Source organism: Harpia harpyja, chromosome Z (assembly GCF_026419915.1).
Source record: "Harpia harpyja isolate bHarHar1 chromosome Z, bHarHar1 primary haplotype, whole genome shotgun sequence".
NCBI lineage: Eukaryota > Metazoa > Chordata > Aves > Accipitriformes > Accipitridae > Harpia > Harpia harpyja.
Window position 1 is genome coordinate 89,034,780 of NC_068969.1, and position 22,096 is coordinate 89,056,875.

General features: G+C 42.1%; 2 protein-coding genes across 9 annotated transcripts in view; one reads left to right on the plus strand and one right to left on the minus strand.

Annotated features, from left to right (window-relative positions):
* Nucleotides 1-19,442, plus strand: HEXB (hexosaminidase subunit beta). Its single transcript, XM_052775701.1, has 14 exons — nucleotides 1-354; nucleotides 446-603; nucleotides 3,370-3,435; nucleotides 4,221-4,267; nucleotides 4,485-4,595; nucleotides 8,548-8,649; nucleotides 10,288-10,417; nucleotides 12,160-12,340; nucleotides 13,369-13,455; nucleotides 14,048-14,120; nucleotides 14,767-14,941; nucleotides 15,772-15,862; nucleotides 16,071-16,175; nucleotides 19,075-19,442. Exons 1-14 carry the CDS (start codon nucleotides 44-46, stop codon nucleotides 19,136-19,138), a joined length of 1,701 nt encoding a protein of 566 aa, XP_052631661.1. The 5' UTR covers nucleotides 1-43; the 3' UTR covers nucleotides 19,139-19,442.
* The window catches only part of GFM2 (GTP dependent ribosome recycling factor mitochondrial 2), a 25,866-nt gene continuing 23,174 nt past the window's right edge, over nucleotides 19,405-22,096 (minus strand). For 7 of the 8 annotated variants that reach the window (XM_052775693.1, XM_052775696.1, XM_052775697.1 and 4 more), the window contains one exon: nucleotides 19,405-19,671. The gene's annotated coding sequence lies outside the window, so the exon portion shown is untranslated. Of the gene's footprint in view, nucleotides 19,685-22,096 lie in introns of all 8 variants that reach the window. The other variant, XM_052775691.1, reaches the window with a different exon arrangement.

Genomic DNA, 22,096 nt, shown 5'->3' on the forward strand with positions numbered 1-22,096 from the left:
GGTCGCCGCGGGCAGGCGGAGCCGCCGCAGTCGCCGCCGCGCCATGGGCAGAGTCATGGGGCTGGCCGGGCTGCTGCTGGGGCTCTTCCTCCTGCCCGCCGTGCTGGTGAGCACTACCCTTCGCCACGGCGCCCCGCGGAGCGAGCCTCAGCCCGAGTCCGCGCCCGCGCCGGAGCCGGCCGAGTGGGAGCCGGCCTCGGGCGCCGTCCCCGAGGACTCCCTGTGGCCCCTGCCGCAGTGGCTCCGCACGTCCCGCCGCCAGCTGCAGCTGGCCCCCGGCCGCTTCCAGCTGGTGCACGGCGCCGGCTCCTCGGCGGGGCCGGCCTGCGGTCTGCTGCAGGACGCCTTCCGCAGGTGAGGGACGGCGGGGGGGGCTGCGGGCGGCGGCCCGGTGGCGGGAGCGGTTACCTCAGGGCCCCGCCGGCGTCTCTGTTTCCCCCGGCAGGTACTACGAGTACATGTTCGGGCAGTCCCGCCGGCGGAAGCGGGGCCGCAGGCCGCTCGGCGCCCGAGCGGAGCCCGAGCTGTCGCAGCTGCAAGTGGTGATCGAGTCCCGGGACCCCGGCTGCCAGAGCTACCCGCACCTCGCCTCCAGCGAGGCCTGTGAGTACGGAGCGCGGCCGCTCACCGCGCTCCGCTCCGCTCCCCTCCCGCGGCTCGTACAGCATCGTTAGCCCTCGCTTTCCAATCGTGTGGCCCTGGCCCATGTAGAAGCCCGCGGGCTTATTTATTTATTTACTTTTAAGGAACTGGAAATCACAGACTCACTGAGGCGCTCGAGAACATTTCACAACAGCGGCAGCGAGGAGATAATTCTTGCTTTGAATGCTGTGGGAAGTCTCAGCCCACAGTGAATCACGAAGCTGGTTATAACCTATGATTTCTGAAGTTTAGCTAGCATCCAACTCGCTTACCTGCTGCTGTCCTCTCCAGTAACTGTCGTTAAGAATCAGAGGTATTATGCTGTGCTGTACCCAGTTGTGTGTGCTGAGATCTATGTATAGTCAGGAGATCATCCTTTCTTTCAGTACAGGGTGTCGAGTGAAGGCTGGTTTTGCTTATTCTTCTGTCTCCTTAGAAATAGCTACATTTGAATTGAAGCTACCTACACTGGCTTATGTACATGGTATTTCTGTTTTTTCCAGGAAAACCGGAAAGTGTTCATTGAACTTGTTAGTCATCTTGCAGTATTATAAATCTACTTTCTTTCTATCAATAGATACAAGAAAGGATTTAAAAACATGATGGTTACATTGGATTTGTCCTGCTATGCTTCCTTACTTCTGTGACTGAAGTCCAGAGTGGAGAAGTGCTCTAAAATGAAGTCCTAATCACCAGAGAAGTTTCTTAACAGAAATAAGGATGAGTTGATAGTATTGCTTTTTGGCTGGACAGGTTAGCACAGAATTCAACGTATTCAATTCATCTCGTTCTGTCTTGAGATAATCGTCTGTACTAGGCAAGGCAGTTGTTTGGTATCCAGGATACAGATCCTTAGAAAAAGATCCTTTTAATCTTAAGTCATACATCTGCAGGAGGATTAATTCCGTCTGACTTGTGATAGAATGCACTGATTTTAAGTGTACTCAATCTTTTTGGTATATTTAGCCAAGTAGTAAGATTTTTGTGTGCAAGTTTATCATACATTTCAATGCAAATGAGGTATAGCAGCAAAACTGCTAATGCTTTAGAATTTTTCTGCCACAGTCAGGTAGTTATACTGCTTTACTACTAGTTGAACTTTGAACTGGTTTCTGAACCTCAGATTTTAACCAAAGCTGGTGGTTCTTTTCTGTCAGGGAATCTGTCAGATCATGTGATTTTTAGGTTGCACTCTTCAGAACAGTCAAGAGCTTTTCCCTCTGCTGTAGGAAAGGAGTTTCCTGTTACAAGCAACATGGAGTTTTCCTCATGTAGTAAGTGAACTCTTCAGACTTCAGCAAGGTTTTAATATTCTGCTTTTAATGAGATAGCTTGTTCAGGGAACAAACGCTGAAATATGCTGTTGTAAGTCACTTGCTGGATTGAGCAGTTTGGCTCTTTTTCTTAATAGAGATAGTATGGATCAGTCAGTGACTATCCTATAGCAAGAGTTTTGGATGTGTAATCAAAGTACAAGTTATCTGCCCTGCTCCCTGCTGGCTTCTTGCCTGCTTGTGTGAAAGGTTCCAAATAGCCATACAAAACTTGTTCTGTGTTCATTTAAGGTATATGTTCAGAAAAAAGCTTGCTGTCTTGGAAGTAAACCCCTGACTGAACTACAATTTACCACAGAAAGACCTGTGGAGATTGCAGTAGTCTTCTAAGTTCTCTTTCTTACCCAGAACTTCCAGTGTATGCAATCTGTGCTTAGGTTAAAATGGAAGCTTGAGGTACTTTCTTCATGTCCCTGAATGGCTTTTCTCTGGTAGTTTAGATAAATGTTTGAACTGTATAACTTGTAACCAAACATTCTTTCATACTGAGGCAGATCAGCAATTTACCCCTCTGATTTGTTTTTTTTCCCTCTGTCGCTTCAAATGTGCGACTCTGGTCAGTTTATTATTGCTTTGATGTTTAAATAATAATATGAATCTATAGATTTATAGATATAGTGTATTTTTATACATATGTATGTGATTTTTTTTTAATTAACTTATTTAAAAGATACTGTTTCTTCACTAAAATTTACTGAATCACCTTCAATGGAAAAACAGAATTACTTTAGCTTTTCTTTTTCAGTATGTTGTACTTTACTTCAGTATTCAAACTTAAGGGAGGATTGTTATGGATACCTTCAGATACCATTCTTCATTTTACTTACCTTACTTTTATCTTGCTGCCCCCATACATGTCCGCATTAGATGGTGGGGTCTGATTATTTTTTTTCCCCTTTGTAATTAGACCTTTATAGTAAGCACCTAACAATATTACTTGACAAGCTATATATCTAAAAAAATATGTAAGCATAATCTATATAAAAGGAAGATAAAAGGAGAAGTAAACTTCTGTAGTTAAGTCTGGCTTAGTTACCCAACCCTTATCACCTATGTCTTAAATGCAAAAAATATCATCTGATATGTTTTAAATCAGTTGGGTTAAACTTGGCCTGAATTCTGGCCCATGTGTGATATTTAATATTGCCATTATTGAGCACCGTATTTGTTTTATCCTCTTGTTGATTAACTGTTGACTGTCTGACTAGTAGCTTGCATTATTTCAGAAGCACATAAATGAAAAAGAGCTGCACAGTATCACCGTTAAAACAGCATTGGTTAGAATTTAAAAAAAGCGAGATGTGGCACTTGAAGAATCTCTTTATTGCCTGTTAGCATTGTCCTGTCAATCCATGCTTTCTTGAGGAATAACTTATTTTTTTCTTTGCTTTAGATCATTTAACTGTAACTGAGCCTGTGGCTATACTGAAAGCAGATGAGGTATGGGGTGCTTTAAGAGGTAAGCTGATAGTTTTCCTATAGATCTATTTGTTCTGGGCCTATACAAACTCCATGGCAGACTAAGAACTAGCTGACCACTGAGCCTCGCCCTCATTCAGTCCTTTGTGGGAAGTAAGCTTGGGCATAGAGGCCAGAAGGATACCCAGATGTATGTTGGTCAGACCCTCGGTCTGGATGCTGAGCATCTCGGATCCAGTGGCACACTGTAAGTGCACTCTTGCTGTGCCTGAAATCAGCCAAGCCAACCAAATTCTGGGTGCTAAAAAGCTCTCTGATCTACAGTGTGAACAAATTACTCTCTGACTGCACCTGATAACCGAACATGCTGGACACATCACCAAGAAGACTGTAAAGCTGAAGTTTCAGTCTGCTGTTCTTACTGGAATGTTAGACTAAATTAGCAGATCTTTCATGCTGAATTAGAAACTTCACTAGTTCCAGAAATGACAGGAATAGATGCATGACAACACCAGAAATTTCTACCGTACTCTCAGTAACTTCCATACTATTCAAGGATTAATTTGGTATAGCTGAGCTGTAGTGCTAATATTCAGTATTTGTGTATAATGGAGAGTTTGAATGGTTCTCTCCCTCTTCAGAATTTCTTTAACTGTGGTGCTTGAGCAATTAAGGAAGCTGTGCTAAAGAGAAAGAAACTTGGCTACAAATCATTCTTTCTGGCTATGTGAATACCTGTAAATAGTTATGGTCCTGTTTTTAACTAAAACTTTAAGGACAAGTACTTGATTGTATTCCAGATCCCTCTCTTGGATTTTTTAACAGGTTTGGAAACCTTCAGCCAGTTGGTTCATGAAGATGACTATGGAAGTGTAAGTATAGCTATTGACTAAAACCACAGTCCTGATAACAGACAACCACATTCTTTATTAGGTGCTCTTCTAGAAACAGCAGATCTACTAGTTTCATCAAATGTTTTTTAAGAAAGTGATCCTTGGAAAGCTGTTAACAAACTGAAAAGTAAGTACTTCCTGTTCGAAATGATGAATATAAAATGGAAATTCTAATTTTTAAATCTTGTTCTCATAGTTTCTTGTCAACGAATCTGAAATTGACGACTTCCCGAGATTTGCTCATAGAGGAATCTTACTAGACACTTCAAGGCATTATTTACCGTTGAAATCTATTCTTACAAACCTGGTAAGTGGGCAGTTTTGTATCATTAATAATGAAGGCTTTTTGTTGTTGTGTTTTGCCCCCTGAGGTAGGTAGCAACTGGAGCTGGTATGAAAGGAGAATCTGTCTCCCCTGGCTGACTTTTAAAAGAACAGAGTGAACTTTGCTAAGTAAAGGTCAGAACATACACCGGAGAGGACTTGAGTGGGCAGACACAATGAAGGTGAATCTGCAAAGGAGGCTGGGATTTGTGGTACCTTAGGTTTTCTGTATTTTCTGTTGCCGAAACCAGCTCACGTATATCTTGGAAGCATGTTTAGAGACAGCAGACTGTTACCAAGCAATACACAGGAGACCTTGCCAGTCCTAGCTTCAGTGCCAGTGATTGCAGGAAAATTCTAGTCTTTTCAATAACCAGGCTTCAGTAGTCCTTTCTTAGGCTGCTAAGCGCAAGCCAGTAATTAAGTAGTACAGAGCAAGGGGGAAATTGGAAATGGTCTTTGGAAGCTACTAACTTCTTTCACTGCGTCCCTTAAAAAAGAAAAAAAAACAGACACAAAAAAACCCAAACAAAACTTTCTTCAAAAAGCTTAAGTAAGCATACTAAGAATTGTATACTCCCACCTTGATGGGAAGGTGATGAATTTGTGTAATCATAGCAGCAAAAGCTGTGGGTTTTTCTGTTTTGTACTCCCCTTTTCTGCTGTTGAAATCCCTGTAGAAGGGCTTATTTGGTGGGTTGAAATGGAGGAGCCTTTGAGTGGTGGAACATGCAGTTTCCTGTCTTGACTCTATCTTGCTTTTCCAAGGTAAAGTAGTATTAGAAATTTCCCTTCCATGTTGCAGAACTTTGAAGAGCAGGCTTAAGATGGGCAGGAAGATAGTGCAGGTAAAACCAGTCTTCATTTCTGAGGTCATCCTTGAACTATGCTCAGAACAAGTGCTCCAGCCACACTGCCCAAGTTGCAGAAGGCAACGGCAGGGACTGGGAGAATGAAGAACTGCCCACCACAGGAGAAGATCAGGTTGGAGACCATCTAAGGAACCTGAAGGTGCACAAGTCCGTGGGACCTGATGAGATGCAACTGTGAGTCCTGAGGGAGCTGACGAATGAAGTGGATGACAGATGAAGATCCTCCTGGAAACTGTGCTGGCGCACATGGAAAATAAGGAGGTGACCTGTGACAGCCAACGTGGTTTCACTAAGGGCAAATTGGGCCTGACAAAGCTGGTGGCCTTTTATAATGGGGTTACAGCATTGGTGGATAAGGGAAGAGCAACTGATGTAATTTACCTGGACTTGTGCAAAGCATTTGACACTCCCCCACATGACATCCTTGTCTTTAAATCGGAGAGACATGGATTTGTTGGATGGACCACTCAGTGGGTAAGGAATTGGTTGGATGGTCACACTCAAAGATTTGTGGTCAACGGCTTGATGTCCAAGTGGAGAGCAGTGACGAGTGGCATTCCTCAGGGGTTGGTATTGGGACCGGCGCTGTTTAACATCTTTGTCAGCAACATAGAGGGATTGAGTGCACCCTCAGCAAGTTTGCCAATGACACCAAGCTGTGTGGTGCAAGTCAACACACTGGAGGGAAGGGATGCCATCCAGAGGGACCTTGACAGGCTTGAGAGGTGGGCCTGTGCAAACCTCATGAAGTTCAACAAGGCGAAGTGCAAAGTCCTGCACATGGGTTGGGGCAATTCCAAGCACAAATTCAGGCTGGGTGATGAGTGGATTGAGAGCAGCCCTCAGGAGAAGGACTTGAGGGTGTTGGTTGATGAGAAGCTGAACATGGCCTGGCAGTGTGCGTTAGCAGCCCAGAAAGCCAACTGTATCCTAGGCCACATCAAAAGAAGCATGACTAGCTGGTCAAACGAGGTGATTCTCCCCCACTACTCCACTCTTGTGAGACCCCACCTGGAGTACTGTGTCCAGCTCTGGGACCCCCAGCACGAGAAGGACATGGACCTGTCAGAGCTAGTCCAGAGGAGGGCCACAAAGATGATCAGAGGGCTGGAGCACCTCTTCTATGAAGACAGGCTGAGAGAGTTGGGGTTGTTCAGCCTGGAGAAGAGAAGGCTCCAAGGAGACCTTATAGCAGCCTTCCAGTACCTAAAGGGGGCCTACAAGAAAGCCAGAGAGGGACTTTTTACAAGGGCACATAGTGATAGGACAAGGGGTGATGGCTTTAAACTGAAAGAGGGTAGATTTAGGTTAGATGTCAGGAAGAAGTTCTTCACTGTGAGGGTGGCGAGGCACTGGAACAGGTTGCCCAGAGAAATTGTGGATGCCCCATCCCTAGAAGTGTTCAAGGCCAGGTTGGGTGGGACTTAGAGCAACCTGGTCTAGTGGAAGATGTCCCTGCCCTGGCACAGGGTTTTGGAACTAGACGATCTTTAAGGTCCCTTCCAACCAAAACCATTCTAGGATTCTATGAACTTTCCCCTCCGTGTGTATTTAACACTTGTATTTACCTTTAAGATCTGTCCCCGTTCAGCAAGTAGTGTTTGTGTAGTGTTTCATTTGCAGCTGAGGGTGCTTCAAAGACTCAAGTAGCTACTTGTGTCAGTATTTGTTGGCTTTTCTAAAAGAGACAACAATGCCCAAAGAGTAACTTGACTTTTGAGACTTGCATTTCTAAACATTTTTGTGTTTCCGTAACTGTTGCTATTACAGTTTTGCTTCCTTAAATTATGTCTGTGGCTCTAATACTTTCCCAGAGCTACGTTTTACGCCATTTTGCTAGTTTAAGAACAAGTATGGTTTTCCTCCCACCTCTGTGCCTGCTTGAATCCAGGCTAACCTAATAAAGAGCAGCAGTAATCCCTTCATTGACATGTGGTAACTAGATGCTTAAGGCAGCAGTTCAAGTACATTTCTTGTTTATGATCATCTGCTGTACTGTATTTCCAGGAAGGGCATTGTCCTTGAGGAAGGAGTGGCAGAGGTGAAGGTCAGGAGAAATAATTTTCTATGTGGCAAGATGGCATTTGATAGAAATGCATGAAGATACGCAGTAATTAAAACTTCTGCTGCCTAATAAAACAGATGAGAGAATTTTGGGGAGTGGACAAGGTATAAATCTTCTTTTGGATTTGGTGGGAGTTCCTGAAGAGATTTTGTCACTTCTTTAAACACAGCTTTGTGAAAAAAGAAAGGGGAAGGGGTGGAAATAATTGTATTGTGGCAAGGAACTGGAAGCAACTGTGTTGCAATTACTCAGTCACGAACAATGTAAAGAACACTTATTCTGTCTGCTCACAGCATACAACACTTCTAGTGACTCTAACAAACTTGCATAACTCAGGGTATGTGTGTAACTGTCCATCTGGAGTCATAATTCTAAAATAAGTGTGTTAACATTTATCTTGATTATCTTCAAGTTCAAAAAAAGGGAAGTACTCACACAGTAATGACTGAAAACATAAGGGGAACATTATCTTCTGTGGGGAAAATGCATGGTTTGTTTTGCATGCATTTGAAATGGATTCTGCAGAAGTCACTAGCAAGTAAGGATGTACTAAATAGTAGGAAAGTCTCTCACACTGTTTAGTTTTTGAGTCCAAACTATTTAGGTAGAAAAGTATAAGCTTTTCTGTAAGCTGAAATAGTTGATGGTGTATAGAGAATTACCCAGATATGTTCTGAAGTGGAAGAAATTCATAAGCATTTGTAGCAGTTCCCCTTTTACCAGCCAGTGTAGCATGATCTGATCAAGAGCTTGTTGACAGGAGTGGTGCAAATAGATGGCAGAGGAATGGAGCAGTAGTATAAACAGGCTGGTGCATTTTGGTGTATGCTTCTGGGATTCGGTGAAACATGGTATGCTTTTTCTTGGGGTTTTGTTTTTTTTTTTTTTAGTTGTTGCCTTAGGCATGCAGGATATACTGGGACAAGACCACCTTTTTTGCATAGGTTTTCTGTGAGAGTGAAGTGCTTAACTAGACTGTATCGCATTATTTGTTACAGGATGCCATGGCTTTTAACAAGTTCAATGTTCTCCACTGGCATATAGTCGATGATCAGTCATTCCCTTACCAGAGTATTTATTTCCCTGAGTTAAGTGACAAGGTGAGTAAACATCATTGGAGCAGGGTGGGAGGGCAGAAATCTGGCACATATTACATGAAAATAAAATGAGAGCTTACCAATGGTTGAGTACATCTGCCTTGGCTGATCATGAAATAGTACTAGAGGACCAGTAACCAGCAAGTCCACATTTAGGACCCTACCTGAGTGTCTGTGTGGACCATGTTCAAGTCTTCCTTGGCGGGTGCTTGGTAAATGACCTTCCTAACTCTTCTGTGCATATTTGCTCGTGACAGTGATCCTCAGTGTCTGCAGGCCTTCAAGTAGTAACGGTGTGCAAATAACTTGTTGTGGTGAACACTGCTTGGATTTCTGTTGGTTTGTTTGTTTAACTGGTAGACTTCGTGCCACTCAAACAAATATAAGAGTTTCCTGTCACCTCTAGGTTTGGAATCACTGCAGTAGTACTTTTGCCTTGTCTGAGATCTAGTTAACTTCACAAAACACAGTACGTCTATAAGAGGTCCAAAAGTGAGAGGATGTTTTCTAAAAGAAATACAGTGCAAAGTATCTCTTTATTTCCTGATTCACAGCAGATTTTGCTAATGAATGAAAGCCATCATGAGGTTCTTGCTCAGTCGTGGTACAGTAGTAGCCAAATCAAGCATGAATAATTAAGTAGACTGAGCCTAAGCACTAGATTTGTGATTCTGTTTTAAAATGCTTGCTAGAATCTGACCCTCATGAAAATTATGTAGGCAGTGCTTGAGCAGATGCCATGAAGACTTTTGTAATTCAAACACTGTAGATGTTGGATGGTGTAGTCAGATTATTTTTCTTAGTAATGACTGTGGAGTTCTGTCCTATTCCACACTGACAGCTGGAGAGAGGGAGATGGCCTTTGTCTCAATAGCCTTCTTTTTGAAAGGCTTCTTGTTTACCATTATCTTTTTTGAGTAACTCAGCTGTGGAAACCGTTTCCAGATAAATGGAAGCTTAAGGTGCTATTAATCATGAGGAGTCATGATGCTTTTCTTATGTAGTTAGGCTCTTTGGCAAGCATCTGTTCCACCAAACTGTAGCAGTCTGGGTCATTTGTCACATTTGTTGACTTTGTGAGAATGGAATAATGCTCAAATTCAGCGTCACAAAAACATGCCCTGATGCTAAATTGGGCATTGTATCGAAACTGACAAGCAGAGGTGTTGGAAGAAGATGTCATTCTTCCTGACTTAGCAGAATTTTTCCATTGGCCTTGCATGTCATGTAACAAGGGCCCTATGTTTCAGAACTAATGATGCAGAGGTGGAGGGGAAAACTAACTTGCCTCTGTACAGAAGAACTGAAAAATGTATCTTTCAAAAATCTGATGGAATAGAAACTAGCTTTTCTGCTTTCTTCAGTAACTGTGAGCTAAGGAGGAAAGGACAGCTTGATCAGGAGGTTTGGCTTAGTGTGGAAAAAGGGGTTAATTTTTGTGGGCTTTCTGTTGTTTTGGTTTTTTTTTTTCCCCCACTAGTCAACTGAAAAGTTCTGTCAGTGCAGTTACACATGTGATAAACCAGAAAAGGCCAACTTGTAAAACTGCTCACCAGTCTAAACTGTAACACTTTAATCCCAATTTTGTAAGCTGCTGGTATAATGTTTTGTAAACTGTCTCTAAATGTGAATACTTTACAGGGAGCGTACTCCTATAACCACATCTATACTCCTACTGATGTCCATCTGGTGATTGAGTATGCCCGCTTAAGAGGCATTAGAGTTGTCCCAGAGTTTGATACCCCAGGACACACCCAGTCTTGGGGAAAAGGTATGTCCAAGAAAGTATTAATGGTTAAAAGACTGTGGTAAGTAGGGTGTAGCAAGCAAATGAACTTGTTAAAAATCAGCCTTTAAAGTGCTTTGATAAGAGGTAAGCAAGGGGGAGACTTGGTGATGGTCATGACTGTTACTTTTTACAAGAGCTAAAGTGGAGAAAGCTGACACTTCCTGTGCTGGATGTGTGTGCGAAGGCACAGATATATTCTGTCTGCCTTAAACTTCATGTTCTTGTTATTCTGCTCCCTCCCCCCACTCCCCCCCATCCAGTACTCTTGAGTTTAGAGTAATACGGTAGTGGCTAGAAATCATGAGTTGCTACCTCTAGAGTAGAGATTTCTGCTTTGGGAAGGTTCTTTCAAAGTGGTTGATGTTTCTATTAGTAAAGTGATAATCTGCCCATGTACAAAACACAGCAAAGTTGGATGCTTCTTCACTCTTTATCTTCTGGGTTTCAGAGTAATAATTCTCTTGATAGAGGATGCTTGAATCCTGAGAGTGGTGGTGTTTACGTGTACTCAAGGGCCAGGGAACCTTGTGCCTTAATTCAAGATGCACTGACTGTGATTTCACTGCAATTAACATAAAATGGTTTTGGCCAAACTGGAAGTAGTGAAGATTTTTCTAGTGCTTCATAACTTGAGCATTAGCCATGGGGTGAGTGTGGTGCTCATCCTCTGGGGATGTGGCCATAATATTGGAAGATACCTTAGGCTCTTTCTCACTAATTTAAAATGAGGAGGAAAGGAACAAGGCAAAAACTAAATTTGCTAAACACTCTTTCTGAATCCTTCATCTCATGTGGTCTTTGCTGTTACGGAGCACTAATAAAAGCCAGTGGCTTACCTGGTGATATGTGTGGTGGTCTACATTCATATTAAGAGCAAGGTTCAGCTCCCTTGCCTAAAATCAGTTGTTCCTGATAGCTTCTTGTATAATAGTCTTTTTTTAATGTGATGCATAGCAGCCAGTCCTGGCTTTGCCTATGAACCTGGGTAGCTATGCTTTGTTTGCATTCAAATTCAAGATATTGGAGAGAAGTCTTAAGGCGTGTGAGGAGGGTAGTTGAAGCAATCTACCACTAGAGCCCTGTTTGGGGGAAATGTGCTTGGAGTAGGAAGCACACAGCCAGGAAGATGCTGCTGCTGCAACCACAGTTTACCAAATAAACTGGACTTAGGAATCTCCAGCCTACGTATATCTTTTTCCTGTTTTGTTATTCTGGCTCATGTTGTTTCAGATATCTTGACTCAAGAACCAGTGCTCAGTTTTGACGTCTGTCTAGCCTTCCTTTCTTGTGTAGAGGTAAATTCCTAGCAGACTCAGGTAGGACCTCTACCTTGAGCCATGTACCTCCCACCTACTTAGGTGTTAACAAAGCAGAGTAATAAAAAGAGGCCTCTGGAGCACACTCATTATATTTGGCTTCCTTCTAATTGGCTTCCTTTCTAAATCCATTAAATTTTTTTTTTATTCAAGTAGTCATCCAGAAGCTGTTTTCCAGGTATAGTGACATGTTCCATAAATTAGTGTGTATTAAATCACAGATCTAAAAGTCAGGGTCCTGATTTCGAGTTAGGGGGTTCTTCAACCTTGGGCAAGTTGATTAATGTCATCCTGCCTCTATTTGATTATACTTAGAATAGATGAGCACTTAAGTAATTAATATTAACCTTTTTAATACGGGTAACTGCCCACGTGGAACTGAATGTCCTCTATTAATGTTTCTATTAGGTCAAAAAGATCTTCTTACCCCCTGTTATAATGGAGAACAGCCATCTGGGTCCTTTGGACCTGTAAATCCTATTTTGAATACAACTTATGACTTCATGACTAAATTCTTCAAAGAGATCAGCAGTGTATTTCCAGACGCATACATTCATTTGGGAGGAGATGAAGTGAACTTCGATTGTTGGTATGGTGACAGTTCAAAGAATAAATATCTAGTGCCTCTTAAACTTGCCTAAATCCATCAATTATGGAACTCAGTTGTGTGAGACAGTTTTCAGTGCCTAACCCAAAGATCTCCACTCCTACTTCTATAACTATTTACAGGCAGAGCATTTGTGATCCTCAACAAGTGAGTGATGTGCAGAATTTTGCTTTGACTAGTAGTTTTACAAATGTTCAGGTACTCTAAAGGATTTCTTCACGAAAATTAACATGGCAGGAAAGAGAACTAGTAAGGTAGAAAAGTACCAAGATAATTAACATTTGCATGCTTTTTGTTAAAGGAAAAGCAGCTCTTTCCATTGAGTTCTGCCTTCCAGAAAGTCTGCTAACATTAAGTATTACAGTACTGAGTCTTGTATTAAAAGTATGGCATGTATTAATAGAGTTCTTAAATTGGTTGTGGATTTTGAATATTTTGGAGTCTGTCTGCTGGAGTAACTAATAATACAGAGTTTGGAGCAGATCTAATTGCATGAGTATTCAAATTGATCTAGTTAGTATTTGTGCGTTCTCTTGAAACATCAAATCTGAATGCTCAGGACTTGCTTTAATTTTTAAAAAGGAAGAAGATTTCTGGCAAATGCTTTATCACAAAAGTGTTGGTTTGCTTTTGGGGTATTTTCCCAAATTCTTGATTTCACTCCCACAGATCCCCTGGTATTATGGCTGCTCAGTTTCCAGACCTTCTGGCAACCTTCCCACAACGTCACAGAGAAGCCAGGAACGCTAGAGCTCTTAGGAGCTTGAGGCAGAGACTGCTTCAGAACAGGGACTCCAGTAGTTCTAGCAGAGGATCAGGATGAAACTGTTTCAGAATACCTAGATCTTGTTAGCTTGCTGCTTCTGCTCTGTTGTGCATGCCAGGCTATGGCGTGCTAAGGCATCAGCTAGCGTACTGTGCATAGGTGGAAACGGTTGGGAAATCTGGTTTAAACCAAAACCAAATTATTCTTTCTTTTTTTTTTTCTACTTGTTTTGTTATTATTTAAGGAAATCTAACCCTGAAGTGAAAGAATTCATGAAGCAGCAAGGATTTGGCATTGACTATGCTAAACTGGAATCTTACTATATTCAGAAGTATGTTGTTTTTTTAATTCTTGCTCAGCTTTTCACTGCCGCTATCTGAGGGGGGTGTTGAGGTGAAGATACTGAAGCTGATTTATGTTAGCCTGTGCGTTTTCAAAAATTGCTGTGTATTGGGGACTGCCCACTTTCTTTTATTTCCATACATAGAATGTAAAGTTCACAGCTTTAAAATGTGGGACACAACAAAGATATGTAGGCTAGTTCTATGCACACTCTGAATGTATTGGCTATCTTAAATTAGGTATCTGCTGTAATGTCAGCACACAGAGTGGGGAGGAAAAGTCCTAAGGTTTTTGCAGCCATTTATTTCTCTCAAATACCATGGATTTAGACACGTGTGTGAGTTGCTAGTAGTTCTGAACATCAGTTTCTGTTACTACACATGCATATCCTTATACATGGGAGAACATGTTCTTTGAGGCAGAGCACTGAAGGCCAAAACCAGAAAAACCTGGTTTTTCTTGGTCCCCTATGCAGCGCTGGGAGAGGCCTGATGTGCCTTAGGGTAGAAAATGTTGCTACTTCATGTGCCTGTACTGATCTCATTGAAGTTCATAAACATGATCTTATTTCTAAATTCTAGGATTTTGGACATTGTTTCCTCCTATAATAAAGGATACATTGTCTGGCAAGAAGTGTTTGATAACAAAGCGCAGGTAAGATGGGAAAATAAATAAGATACTCTCGCATAACAGCAAAATATTGTGGAAGGCTTCCAAAGTAGACTATTAAGTAGTTATGGTTGTGTCTCTTAAGAGTTAAAGCAAGTCTGCTTACTTTAGCAAGTCTCCACAGCTTTGGGGTCTCCCTTGAAATTATCATTTATTGAACATGTAAAATATGTCGAACAGGAACACTAGCATTGAAGTGCTTTCTAAAGGTGAACACAGATAATACAATATGCTTTAGAGCATCAGAGTAAAGGGTAGGGAAGTTTCTATGAGTTTCCATATATTTTTCTCACATAAATGTGCGTCTGGTCTAGTAACACCAGATGCTCAGCTTTTCGGAGCTGCTTGGATAATTGGTGCATTTAGGAACTCTCTTGGGGCATTAACTGTCTGTAGTGTAACCTAGGCTTCACTTTAGCGTGAACTCTGTTTAAAACCAGCAAAGGGCTAACCAGCTTTAGACTGTGGGGGGAAGAAAAAAAAGACAAGAGGTAGCTTCTAAAATATTCCTCTTCAGAACAAAATACCCCCCTCCCAGTTTTGAAATGTCATCCTTTTTCCTGACAACAGCAGTTAGGATTGTCTTTAATGTTTTGGGATTTTTGTTTTTTTTTTTTTTTTTCCCTTTTAGCTGAAACCAGACACTGTAGTTCAAGTGTGGATGGAAAACAACTATGCTCATGAACTGAGCAGTGTCACTGGAGCTGGGTTTACTGCTATCCTGGCAGCTCCGTGGTACTTAGACTACATTAGTTATGGACAAGACTGGAAGAAGTACTACAGCATTGAACCACTTGACTTCCCTGGTTTGTTACTTCTTCTATATGCATGTTCTGTGCATGAAAGTCTTTGGTGCATAGTAAGGTGTAAACAGAAAGAATAAGGCTCTTCAGAGTGGTCATACAGTCACTGTGATCAGATATGCTGTAATCAAAGGACCTTAATGTCAGCTAGAACTCTGGAAAATTCTCAAATAAAAAAATGCAACTTTCAGTTTCTCACAGGAAAAAGTATGACCTTCCTCAAGCATTTGGCACTGGTGACTGTGTGACACAGGATGCTGTACTAGGTGGACAGATGCATCATGCATTAGGGGCAGAGTTGTGCAAAATGGCTGTTGGTAGATGGACATTGAATTCATATGTTAGCAAGCTTCTAGAGCATTAGACTGTTCTAGAAAAAGACATGTTCTCTTCCTCTGGCTAAAGCCAATACAAACATCTTAATGCTCTGCGCGGGGCTTTCATTTTGTGCAAGGTAGCTCAGAGCTGATTAGGGAGAACACTTGACTTATGTAGCTTTTTCAAAGAATGTTCTGTGTGTAATTGAATGAACAGTTTCAATCAGGACTGAAATCTCTGAAGAATGTCAGAACGCTGAGGAATGTTCTCGGAGGATAAAAGTTAAAATCCTTTCTGACAGAGAAGGGAAGTGGATTCTTTGGGCAAATGGCCTGGTGGTTCTCACATTCAGTAACAAGACTACCAAAATGTCAAGTTAGTGTCCAGAATTGATATTTTGTATGATAAAGCAAACAATTGAACAGCAATCCTCTCTGAGTATTGGAAAGTGAAATTTTTTATATATGCCCATCTTCTGGGCAAATAGAAATTCTAACTTTCTGCTTTGAATTCAGGATCTGAAAAACAGAAGCAGCTTTTAATAGGTGGAGAGGCCTGCCTGTGGGGGGAATTTGTGGATGCAACTAACCTCACACCAAGATTATGGTATGAACTGTTTTATCTTTAGATTTTAGAAAGCCAGCTACAAGAAACATTAATTAATCCAACAGGACTGTATGTTAGTGGTAACAGTGCTCTATACTGAACCTGAGCAGCTATAAAAATTGATGCTTTTAGATATAAGACCTGGCATTAAAAACTTTATTCTTGGTTATAGACTATACCTGCTCTAAAACTCAGTATATCTTTACAGGCCTCGAGCAAGTGCTGTAGGGGAAAGACTCTGGAGCAGCAGGAATGTGACCAACTTGCAGGATGCCTACAAAAGATTGACTAATCATCGATGCCGCATGCTCCGGTAAGATTAATAGCTATAGTAAAGCTTGGTTCTCATGCCTTATAACCAAGGGAGTTCAAGTACAGGCTCAAATTGCTGGCCTGGAAGTGAAGGGAGGAGAGCTAGCAGTCTAATCTGGCTATGTAAACGTCAGCCCATGTGTTTTTGTATCCTCAGAAGAGGAAGAACAGATATATTAAGACAGGAGTTCTAGACAGTTTTCATAACTCATTAACTTTCTTCAGTGAAATACTAGAATTCATCTATGACTCTCTTTCCTCTAAAGAAAAAACCAACACCATGATTGACTTACTTCAGACAAAAAGGATATTGAAGGGTATGTGGGAGGTGTACACAGGAGAAAAAGTAGACTTTTACTTTTTTTTTTATTATTATTTATTTATTATAAATAATGAAAGACATGCAGCAGGCAATCAAGTGGAGCTCTTTGCATGAGAGGTGAGTTTGAGTGAGCTGTTCTTCCAGGTATTGCCTTAGTGTAAGGACTGAAAGGGGTGGATAAGGAGTCCCTGATGAATTAAATTTCACTTATGGCTACTGTAAACAAAGTCAGCTCATAACATACTATTCTCTGCAGCTCTTTCCTAAAAAGTACCTAGGCAAGTTACTGGTTAATTTTTGCTAGCGCTGTCTTTGTATATTTGCAGTTGTAGAGATGAGTGCTTTCTAGGTCTTAAGTCCGAGTTTGACTCCACTTTTAAAAGTATGCAGTCAGAGAGCCTTTTAGGTTTTCCCGAATGCTGCTGCAAAGTTGGACTGCAGCAAGAATGCAACATGCCATTTAATTTCTCTACAAAAGTTTATGACAAATCATTGAAAATCCCAACAGTGTGAAGAAGTATTTCAATGTAGATACAAATTAGGTTTTTAGAGAACAAGATACAATGGCAGTTAGTCAGCACGCAAAACTCAAGTACTCTCCTCACACTCTTGTAGATGTGTCAGCATGATTATCTGCTGGAATCACTTACTTTTAGCTTGCAGTATGAATTAGCTCTTTAATTAATCAAGGTAGGAGTGACTGAAAGATAAGTTTTGGCTTGTTGGGTTTATTTCAAGCTGGCTTTAAATAATGCTATAGGAAAATAGTTATATGTAAATTGTGTTATCTCAGTCATGAGAAAAATAGATACATTAAGGGAGAGTTAACAAATGCGTTCTAAAAACAAGATTAAAGGGCTTTAAAAAAAACTTATGTCCTACCACTTAACTGGATGGTGCATCTCTTGATGAGGCTTGGAGGAAACACTGATACAACTGAACAGTGAAGTGTACGGTGGCTGTACCTCTAGGATTAGGGTTTTACAGTGAACTAAGCCATGCTGCTCCTGGATCTGGTTAACTATTGCCACATCTCCACCTTCTTCCTTAACGCTGGCACCTGTATTGCTGTATGTAGAGCTGATCCAGATGACTGCAGCTGCTCTGGTAGTGCTAGCATGAGATACAAAATGCAGGGGCAGACTAAGGACTACTCCATGCACTTGTTGCACTTTTTCCTTAAACTACTTTCTCGTGCTGAAACTGCTTTGCTGGCATATAAACTTACGGTGAACAACTCCTGTTACAAACAGACTGCCTTAATAAAAGGACATATCCTCCTGAGAATGATTCCTTTTGTATAGGCTTTGAACCACAAAAACACTAGAGAAACCATTCCCTTTCCACTGATAAAATGACCATTCCTTGGAGCTGCAGTTATGTTGCCTTTCATGTCTATGGGGCTTCCTTACCATTGTGTGAACTCAGCTGATTTAATCAGGTTGTTGTGAAGTCTTGGAGCGTGTGCAAAGGACTCTGTCCCTGCTACCATTTTTATATGAGGTATATATAGACTGTGGCAGCTGTAGCAGGCTAAGGAGCTTTTCCAAGTGGAACAGCTCCGGCTTGCTCTGCAGCAGGGTACCCGGCAGTGAGGGAATGGGTAGGTAGAACTTTGTAACAGCTAGATCCAAGGTCATTGGAAGAACAAGTAGCTCTGCCTATCCAAGGCTGAGGCCACTGCTGTTGAAATAGTACCATGAAAGCAGTAGCTGCTATTCAGATCTAAACTCACTTCCGGTAGGAGGATACAGCAGCCCAAATTGCAAATAGTGATGGGAGAAGGGAAACAAACAGGTGGGTGTATATTCCAGAGACCTAGACAACAACCCTGTCTTTTACTAAGGGGAAGTCTTGCCTAGGGGCAAGCAGTAGTTCAGCTGAGCTATTTCATTATCCAGTTTCTTCCACTGCAGCTCTAAGTGCAATTTAAACACCAATATACATTATCCTACAAATCACTATAGCAGTACTATCTAGGTCTTAAATATCCAAGAGGCAGAATTTTGACTACAACTACTTTAACTCTGAAACATCTTTTTATACTATCTTACTGCACCATCATAAGCTAAAGGGGTTTTTTGTTTGTTTTTAAAGCAACATAAGAACAGAATAATTTATGTTAGTGTAGCTGAAAAAAGTTCTGTTTACTGGAAATGGCTCCCCAGAAAAATGAATGAAAATGACATAGTTAGAGCTGCATATGAAGGAAACATTGGGGCTGGGAGGCGAGTGTGCAAATGTCAACTGACTCATATTTTCATATTCTTGTGACTTCTCTTCAATAAAAGCAATAGATTTTGCAGAACATCAGGACAACCAGCCCTTGAATTTAAGCTTTTCAACCTGTTTTCTAATACCCTAGTCCTCTGATTGAAACAGATAATTGATTGTACTGAAGTAAAAATCAACTGTTGAATAGGGCCCTTTTCCACTCCCCAAATAGGCCATCTGTTATTTCTTGGAAGTAGTTTGTTTAGACCAAGATTAAAATAGAGTGCCAGTATCTCTCTTCCTGCCTACACAACCAGCCACATTATTTTATTATAATCATACACATTCCCCTTTATTTTAACAGCCGTGGAGTAGCAGCTGAACCTGTGTTTGTTGGATACTGCCCCCATGAAGCAAGAGGGCAGTAACTGCTGCAACGACTTCTAGTCAACAACCTGAAGTGCCTCTGGGGTATGAATATAGGTACTTGTAGTTTGATATTTGAACCAAGGCTTAAACTTTTCACTTTAAAAATAAAGTTATTTTACATTCTTCTTGGAGTAAAAATGGTGGGGTTTAGCTTTCATTAGAAATAGGGATTCTTCACTGTGAAATCCTGAAACTTGATACCATGGAGTTACCAATTCCAGTTTCCTTACATTCTAAATTGAGGGAAAATAAACACAAGTTGCTATTTAAATAAAGAGGAAATTCTCTTTTTATGTCAAAGTATCTTATAATTTGCCACTTTTCTATATAACCAGGTAATTACAAATCAGAACTGACTTGTAACACATAGCAAATCAGAACCATTACAGCTTAAATCACTCAAAAAACCCCTCCTCCCTCAACATACTCCAGGGTGGTAGGTAGGGATTGCTCTCAGGGGCAAACTCTGTATTTCTTGTATTTTTTGCACAGATCTTACTCAATTTGCAGAAGTATCCATTCCACTTATTTGCTAAAAAGCTGTCCTGGGTTCAGCTGGGATAGAGTTAATTTTTACAGGAACCTGGGAGGTGGGGGGGCATAGCTGGGGCAGCTGACCTGAACTAGCCAAGGAGCTATTCCATTCGGTGGGGGAAGTGGCGGAGCGTCGGGTTCCGGGTGGTGAGCAGTTCCACTGTGCATCACTCTTTTTGTATATTCTTTCATTAGTACCGTTGTTGTTGTAACTTCTTTTTTTTTTTTTCCTTTTGTGTTGTCCCAGTAAACTGCCCTTATCTCAACCCTCGAGGTTCCGTTTTTTTTTCTTTTCTCTCCTCCATCTCCTCCCTATCCCACCGGCGGGGGGCGGGAGGAGTGAGCGAGTGGCTGCGTGGTCCTTTGTTACTGGCTGGGCTGAAACCACGACAGTCCTTTTTGGCACCCAGCGTGGGGCCTGAAGGGTTGAGATAACGACAGATCTGGCCAAAGCATGTTGAAACAAATTTGTCATACGCATTTTCTTATATTAGATAAATAGATGTTAGTCACAACGTTGGTTCATTTGTTTACATGGTGGCGTTTTGTAAGTTCTTATATGCTCTATGTATTGCCTGTAGTTACGTTTATCACCTCTGGGAGAGTGACTGGGATTATCATTTTGCTGTACTGGGCAATGTCGACTTGTGAAATGATTACATCACTGGTCATGAGGTTAAGCTGGTATCTGTATGAGGCAGTGATATCATTTCCATACTGCAGGCACCTTCTATCGGATTTTATTGGTAATTACACTCAATCCATGGGGAAGTTAGGGGGGGATACTTCCCCCTGTCCATTCGCCTCCCTTCTCTCCTTCCGACTAATTACAACAGCTTTTGAGAATTTTGAATATCCTTGGGATGCGCAAGCCAGTGTGCTGTTAGTGCTACGCCTCCTGAATATGTTTCAGGTCTTGTTTAGGGCTACAAAAAGGCTCTTTAAGAGTACCACCCAGAGATCTGCCCCAAAGCTGGATATTCATGGGTGGCACGGCATGTGGGAGGATATGGGCAGGTATCTAGAGAACTTCTCACCTCCAGTGGCTTGGAAGTTCACTCCCAAACAACTACAGAACCCTCATGAAGTGGTAGAATATTTGAAAGAAGAATGCTGTGGCTATTCCAAAGACGTACAAGTCACTGCACTGTGCTGGGCCCTGGCCAGTATCTACCAAACACTGCTTGATATTAGGCAGCACCCTCAGGGGGAAAAGGGGGAAAAGATGGAAAACAGGACAACAGGCACCGTGGCAACCCCTACCCTGACAACAGGCACCGTGGCTACCCCAACCCCGGTGACAGATACTGCAGCTAAACCAGAGAACCAACCTGTGCCAGTATCAGTCGCCCCTGTACAGAAAAAGAAACACACAAAGAAATAAGTTTGCTTAGTGAGAGATGAAGATGAACCAGGGTCATCGTGAGAACAGGAGGAAGACGCAGAACCTGAAATAATTACCTGATCTCTATCCCTGAGTGAGTTGCGTGACGTACGAAAAGATTTTAGCCGCCACCCAGGTGAGCACAGTTACCTGGCTGCTCCGATGCTAGGATAATGGGGCTAGTAGTGTGGAATTAGAAGGTAAGGAAGCCAAGCAGTTGGGATCTCTGTCTAGGGAAGGGGGCATCGACAAGACGATTGGGAGAAAAACGCAAGTCCTCAGCCTCTGGAGGTGACTTCTGTTAGGTGTAAAGGAAAGATACCCCTTCAAGGATGAAGTTACATGTCACCAAGGCAAGTGGACCACCATGGAGAGAAGTATCCAGTACCTGAGGGAATTAGCCGTGCTGGAGGTGATTTATAATGATCCAGAAAATGCGCAGTCACCCACAGATCCAGATGAAGTCCAATGCACACAACCGATGTGGCGGAAGTTTCTACGAAGTGCACCACCAACCTATGCCAACTCATTGGCAGTTATGTCCTGGAAAGAAGGCTATGGACAAATGGTGGATGAATGGGCTGTCCAACTCCGGCAATACAAAGGAAGTCTCTCTTCCTCCCTACGGGCCTGTGTCTCGGCTGTAGAGGAATTGTCCCGAGAGTTCCAGCAATTCAAAGTGGATATGTCCTCCTCCCCACCTGTACAGGCCCGCATCGCAGCTATTGGGAGTAAGCACTCCTCTGCCCAAGAGAGAGGAGAGAGAAAGTACACACGACGGGCTAACCTGTGGTTTTACCTGCGTGACCAGGGAGAGGACATGAGGAAGTGGGATGGAAAACCTACCTCAGTCCTGGATGCACGGGTACGGGAGTTGCAAGAAAAAGCAACCAGAAAAGAGGATTCTTCTTGGAAAACTGCTGCTCCAGTTTCCCGTGAGCAGTCCCCCAGACACAGTAGAAGGGCAGATCTCATTTCTGATCCTCTTGAAGGGACTTCTGATTCACGTGTGCGAAAAGTGAGTAACGGATATTCTAAC